General features: G+C 38.2%; 1 protein-coding gene across 1 annotated transcript in view; it reads right to left on the bottom strand.

Annotated features, from left to right (window-relative positions):
* Positions 1-358: 358 nt before the first annotated feature.
* LOC138055264 (uncharacterized) overlaps positions 359-7,386 on the bottom strand; it is an 8,817-nt gene continuing 1,789 nt past the window's right edge. The window contains exons 2-4 of the mRNA XM_068901242.1: positions 2,843-3,187; positions 1,765-2,043; positions 359-630 (exon numbers count right to left, since the gene is read on the bottom strand). Of these exons, the coding sequence (XP_068757343.1) occupies positions 491-630; positions 1,765-2,043; positions 2,843-3,187 (764 nt within the window). The 3' untranslated portion in view covers positions 359-490. The remainder of the gene's footprint in view (positions 631-1,764; positions 2,044-2,842; positions 3,188-7,386) is intronic.

Consider the following 7,386-nt stretch of genomic DNA (forward strand, 5'->3'; position numbering starts at 1 on the left):
TAACTAACTGAAGCAGTCATAACCATAAAATTAACAATGCTGTGGACTTTTTAGGTTTACGTAACCTCTTAATGCAACGGATATAGACGGGAAAGAACAACCATCCACGGCATCTTCTCAGATTGAAAATCTTTCTCCTTATGTGTCATTATGTGGCTAGTTAGGCCAAAGTTGTTTCTCATTAGCACCCTTGATATTAAATCCCAAGTTCTTCAGTCTCCATTTTACCACTTTTTCTGCACGATGATGCTAAAAGATTGCCTTTAGCATTATTATGCAGAAAAAGTCTGTTAGGACACTCAAATAAAAAAAAAATGCCTTTAACAAATAGCATGATTTTGAGGATAAATTTAATTCTTCTGATATTTCGCGGTTAGTTTTCATCAGCAAGTGAAAGGTTACTACATTGTTACTAAGTTTGCGTATATACAATTGACTGGAGATAGAAGCAATAAATACAAGTGTTTTAGGAGTATCGTCAGTTAATAACTCACAGCTTTGTCGTGGTTGTTGGAATGTTGTTCAACAGATGAGCTGAATATTTCCCTGTGCAGCGAAAGATGTTCTCAAATTGAGACCGCCGAGATGTAGTGCCGCGGCAGTCACACAAATTCACACAAACGCGAAAATCTGTGAAAGATAATCAAAGCTTTGTGAAATAGTAAAGAAATAGCCCAGCCTTTATGGGATTTGATTTAAATTTCACACTTCGGAAAATATAGTTTATGCATTAAAGACTTGAGTCGACTCAAACCAGTTTCAACACTTTCAAGAGACCTTATGATTAGGAGGATTGACACTACAACACTTTATCACGCAACACCAATGTTATGATACCATGTGAAACATCATTTATTGCTAAACAAGATACAGTCATTTTTGTGACGTAAGAAGTTATTATGACAACAAGAAATCCTCGCAAGAACATCCTATATTTTGGCTTTAGTTGCTCATATCTGAAAAAGGAACTCAGTGACCCCAATTTTTTTTACACAAAAGTCATTAGCAGGTCAAGATGAAACTCTCTGCAAAATTAAAAAAAAAATCTGTGGACCGGATTTAGAGCTACCTTAAATTTTCAATTATCTAAGGTGGCTCTGAATTCCGCTCCACAGAATTTTTTAAACTTTGCAGAAATAAAAAATGGGGGTTACCGAAGTCGTTTTTCAAATATGAGCAGGTACAGCCAAAATATGGGGTGTTTTTGCTGGGATTTACTGTTGCCACGGTAACGTTTTACGTCACAAAAATGACCGAATCTTTTTCAGCAATAATTGGTGTTTGACATGGTACTATAACATTGCTGTTAAGTGATAAAGTGCTGTAGTGTCAATCATTCTAATAAGAGAGTTTCTTTCAAGTGTTAAAACTGGTTTGAGCCACCTTAGTGGCCAAATTACTTCATAAGATTATATTCTGGGGAGGTTTTTGGTGTTTCATGTTTGGGCGCTCTTGTCTCAAAAGAAAGTGAGCTGTAATCCGTAGGTGTACGAATGAAGCATCTGAAATCGGAATAAAACAAAGTGGAAATCGGAATAAAACAAAGTGTACTAACGACAAAAGAGGATTCAGTTCCACTCGGGAGGAAATGGTTTGGCGTAGAGCTGTTAGCTGATAAGGGATAATAAGGGATAATAATGTTATGGAAAAATTATTTTAGACTTGGAAATTAATTTCGTCGCTTTATTGCTACAGCTTTGTTTCGTGTGATGATGAACTTTGTCTAACCACATTTGGAGGGAAATAAAGTCAGTATAATCTCACCTATAAGAAAAACGTTAAACGTCTTTGATTCGGTGCCAACTTCATTGGTAGCGACGCAACTATAGTTACCACCCTGGTTGAGTTTGCTCCACACTATTTCCTTCCCGAAAGCCAAGGTTGTAGTTGAGTTCATCAATGATATGTTGATCGGTGGCGTCCCTTCAGACGAGCACCACACATAATGCTCCGAGACTGTTCGAACCATTCGTAAAGGAATTATTACCCTTGGTTTAGAGATTGTTCGAACCATTCGTAAAGGTATTACTACCCTTGGTTTAGCTGCAATAAAAGACGATGTACAAATTTTAGCCATCAGTTAACTATATCACATTGTAAACGAACCTCAGAACCTTCAAAATAGTTACTTTGCTACAAGACCATCTCCAGAATTCTTACATGTTTTTACACTGAGACGAAGAAAGTGTAACAGTCCCTATTCACTTCGTTAAATACTACTTTATTACTACCTAAATTTCATTTCAGCTCTTAACCACATGGAGTCATAGAAACGTTTCTGGCTTTCATAGCCGATCACAAGGGATACATGGGATGGTGATCTACTCTCGCCTTCTGTTACTTTGCCAAAGTGGGTTTGGAAACCAATTCAGTTTGCAAAAATGAAATGCAGCAAGGGATGAATTTGTTTGAAGATGCTATAGAAAAGAAAACAAGTTTATAACTTTTGAAAAGTGCCTAGATTGCTGTAAAATAATGTCATTTTAACTTGAATGTTCCTCACAAAAAGGCACCAAAAAGGGTTATAATGTTTCCAGCCACAGGTCCAAGACTTTAATCCAACGGTGCCAATAATCGACCCACTTCATTGGAAAACGAATTTCCCATATCTGAATATGTCATCATAGTTTGTTTTTCATATCCCAGTCAAATTTGCGAGTCCAGCGGACAGAGTAGTACTCTTCTGTTGAGACAAACCTATGTGATGCCCAACATTTGCTTTTGGTTGGTTTTGCGATAAACAGGAAAGCTTTTAGATTTGAATTTAAGGGTAAGATTATGATGAAAATGATACCTTCTCAGTACAACTGTGATATTAATGAGGAATTGTTTTTGGAATTACCTCTTCTTGCTCTAGAAGTATAAACCGCTTTAAAGCTTGCAACGCCAGTTGCAACTACCAACATGTAGCGTCCACTCGATTGTATGGAGAAATGACTCTTGCTTTCAGTGAAGTGCCCAAGCAACGTTTGAGACTCGTTCCTTCCATCATAGACTTTTACCGAACTGATGTTCGAGCCAGGTTGGTTCACGATATTAAGGGTAGTAAAGTTTAAACGTATATTGTGATGAGGTGGTACTGCGATATGCCAGATGCAAGTATTTTCTATGACGAATGAGGAACTCAAATTGATTGCACCACTTGAGCCAATGACCATGAAGGAGCATGGTTCGGGTGAAGCTACCCCTGTAAATATACAGGAAAATCACAAATGTCACGTACATTTTAAGGCTTTCACGTGTGTGTCTTGTGTGTTTTCTCCCTTACTAATACAATAGAGATTTACACTGTTTACACTAATGATATATTATATGGAAAGCACCATATAATATATGCAATTGTTTACAATAACGCGCGTAAAATACTCAATAAAACGTCATTTCATAAAACGCTTCCCGCAACAAGCAGTAAAAACACCTTTATGTTATGGAGTCCTTATGGATTAATATTAGTGTCTGTCATTTTGTTCACAGCCATGAACTTTTATATTGAATTATCAATGCAGAGTTGCACCCAAAATTCAGCGGCATTGCTATTAACAAATATTTCGATGACATTATGGATTTTCCATGTCATTTGCACTGCCTTTCCACACATTTAAGCGTTGGCTTTGCTCGTTTGTCTCGCTCGTTTTGCATTGTTTTTCTTTCCTTGATAGTCTTGAGCATTCTCTGTTTTGGCATGCCAGTGATGTATCAGGGTATCAGGTACCAAATCAAAAACAGCCACAATTCGAGAGGACTTTTCCGGGTGCTGGATCAAGCAAATGAAGATACAAATGCAGATGCAGATATAATCTGTGTCATGCAAACTAGTGGTCTTTACGATTTGATATTGAGATTTCTGAATTATTTTCCACTGAACCCGTTCAATATGACTTAAGCTTGATTTCTTTGAGCTTCAGCTCTCTCAGGGGCGTTGCTAGAATTTTTCAGGGTGTTGGGGGGAGGGGCTCACACTTTCTCAAACCCAGGGTACTTACCACTTTGTCATGTCGACATCCGCACTGTTTTTAGTGAAATTGACAATTTTTTGGGTGAGCAGAGAATGCGGGGGAAGGGACAAGCCTACAAAATGTGGGAAGGTCAAAAGGGTCTCGAATTTATGAAATTTATGAAAGACAGGACTTGCAAGTTACTTGACCGGCCTGGTATATTAGATTCCTTTTGTCTGGGCCGGAGTGTAAAGAATAGACTCTCCTTAACTTCCACAAATGAAGTGCATACTGTTAAAAAGCACGTTTATTTCAGGCGATTTGCCTTCGGTCATGTCATCCTTGAGGTCAATTTGCTTTGTAGGTGATGGGCGACTGAGCAAAGAATTTCCAGGAATTTTCCCTACCAAAATTTCTTGACGTCGAAAGATAGCAACATAGCCGGGATCGGTGTTTCTTCAAACAATGTCGTACTGAACAATTATTTTGACATACCTCATCACGCCTTGGATTTTAAAGGCAACTCCTTGCTGTTTTCTGTATTCTTCTGAAAATTTATCTGCCTTACTACTTATTTGTGTTGTACAGAAACCTTCTTCTGGCGAGTATTTGCTTCATACAATGCAGAGACGTCCTGATGCCACGTCATCACGAATTGAGTCGATTCGTCGTGAAGCCCGGTCGATTCATAAGAGGCTTATTTGCAACACTACTTCGTGTATCATTAAAATGCTGATGTACAGTGATGGCACGTGTAAAGGCCTTTGGTAAAGAGAAACTCTTTCGCAATCATTCGGAAGCCGTTAGACTTTTGTTTATACAAGTTTCCTTTCAATACAGGTTAATGGCTGACTGCCAGAGTTGAGTGTGACTCAACATTGGTGAATGTTTTATGCATGTCAATTCTGCAACAAGTGCCAGTGCAATAAGGCTTTTTGATGCAAAACTTGCATCTCTATTGCGTGGATTTCATAAAGGAACTTTAAACGTAAAAGTTAAAAAAAAAAAAATTGGTTGTAACTTTAAAGTTAGCTACCTTATTCAATTGGAATTCTTTTAACGTTTTCAAAACGTCAAAAATAACAATGATATTTTCTACTCTTGGAAATTCAATTAACGTTTACTTAAGAACTAGATAACATGTACAGTGTTTCTATCGAGTTCTAGAAACACGAGTGAAAGTTTGGGAGAACGAGAAATGCTGTGGGAACACGAGCTGCAGGGAGCTTTTTTTCGAGTTCTCCCAAACTTTTACGAGTGTTTCTAAGCTCGATAGAAACAAGGAGTACATGTTTTCTATTTCTTTTACAAAACAACGCGACGAGAAAAAGGAAAACAACTTGTTAACTCTAATTATCAAAATGTAAATTTTCTTTGCTCGCGCCATCACTTCGTCAAAGGCTAGTTCTGTGTCTCCATCGAGTTATAGAAACACGATTTTTAACCAATCAGCGCGCGTACTTTCTTAGGACTGTTTTCTAAATCCTTTCTAAAACTTGCTTTAAAACAATTTTCACTATTTTAGTAATTGCATAACAAGCAAGTCTCTCTTTCTCATGATTGCAAGGCAAGGAATTGTTACGGACGAATTAATTTGCAATTTAACATTTGCTGGGGGGGGGGGGGATGAGTAGCCTGAAAAAGATTTTAGTGAGTTGGCATTTGACTTTGTCAATCACAGTCAGTATGTATGTGACAGGGCTTTGCAAAAATAAGATGCCTACAACTTTGAAATTAGCCAGAACCCATCTTTTGTATAGGAGTTAATTAGTGCAAGTCAGAAAAATATCTTAGTTTGACCCTTAAGGTACCAATGGGTCCCTCATGCATGTACTAGCCGTTAGACATGAATGAAATCTATAAGTGGCATTGTTGAGCTGCAGGGGATTAGAGTTTGGTCCTAGCTGGAATCATAGCTATGAAAAGCATCTGAAAGTGCTAAGTAAATTCAAGGCATTAGGATGTATCTTTTTTTTAAATCCAGTCAGAAATCGGGGTGGAGTGAAAACGAAATGAATGCTGTGGCCAATGCGAACCTCAACCTGATTGGAATTGGTTGAGCAAGTTAAGATCTGGCACTTATAAGAGTAAACCAAAGTTACTTTGGGGAGGGGGGGGGGTAGTCTGAGTTAGATTTTAGTGAGTTGGCTTTTGACTTTGTCAATCATAGTCAGTATTTATGCGACAAAGCTTTGCAGAAATCGAATGCCTACAACTTTGAAATGAGCCAGAATCCATCTTTTTTATAGCACCTAATTAGTGCAAGTCAGAAAATATCTTAGTTTGACCCTTAAGGTCCCAGGGGTCCCCTATGCATGGACCAAAAAAATACAGACCGCCGTTAAACATGAGCGAAATCTATACGTGGCATCATAGCTGGAATCATAGCTATGAAAAGCACGAATTTTGTTCTGCATCTGAAAGTGCTGAGTAATTGTTCCAGCAGAGCTTTCCAGACATGTTTGGACTTACAGGACGCAAAGAAACCGTTCCAAATTAAATGGAAGATTCTTTAAAAATGTAGACCCTACAGCAACATTAGCAAGAAATGTAGTCTTTGTCTGAATGAAACGTTGATAATCATATGTAAGAAAAAACTATCAAGCCTTAACACAAGAAACGAATTAGCAACTTCATGCCCCCACAGAAACCGATATGTACTCCGGAACTTTAGAGTAACGTAAATTTAAAATACCGACATATAATCAGAAATGTAGACTCGGAAAAATCCGAGTACCAGAAGGGATTTGAACCCACGACCCTCCGTGATCTAGTCGGATGCTCTAACCACTGAGCTACTGGAGACTCTATGGTGAGCAAGGGTCAATTTGTGGGTCTCGAATGGAACCGCATCGCGCGGCTACACAGCCAAGTATTGACTAACACATTTTGAAACTCACTAACAGCATCGCGCTGTCACATTAAAGCATATCAAGATGCAGCTAACCAACCTCCAAATTGACCCTTGCTCACCATAGAGTCTCTAGTAGCTCAGTGGTTAGAGAATCCGACTAGATCACGGAGGGTCGTGGGTTCAAATCCCATCTGGGACTCGGATTTTTCCGAGTCTACATTTCTCCTTACACTTAATATCATTGTTGTTTTTTCATCTTAAACACACCGACATATAATCCCCTTATATCATGTTTTGTTACCTAGCAGCTCCTTAAATGTAACGCATTTACTATAGCAACCATTCAAATTTCCGTATTTAACTGCCAGCTTTCCAATTTCAACAGTTCAGTCGTTAAAATTGCCCGATGAGTGTGGTACTTGTATCATACGAAACAGTTCTGTAGCATTAAAACGATGATTACTCATGTCATGAAACCTAAACTTCTGTGAAGTCATATATATTTTTTCTTTCCTTGGGTTGCACGTGACGTCACAAAAAAATAAAATTTTAAACTTAAGGACGTTCGCGCCCAAAACGTTCCCACGTACAGATTTT

This window comes from Montipora capricornis, chromosome 7, assembly GCF_036669925.1.
Source record: "Montipora capricornis isolate CH-2021 chromosome 7, ASM3666992v2, whole genome shotgun sequence".
In the NCBI taxonomy this organism is placed as follows: domain Eukaryota; kingdom Metazoa; phylum Cnidaria; class Anthozoa; order Scleractinia; family Acroporidae; genus Montipora; species Montipora capricornis.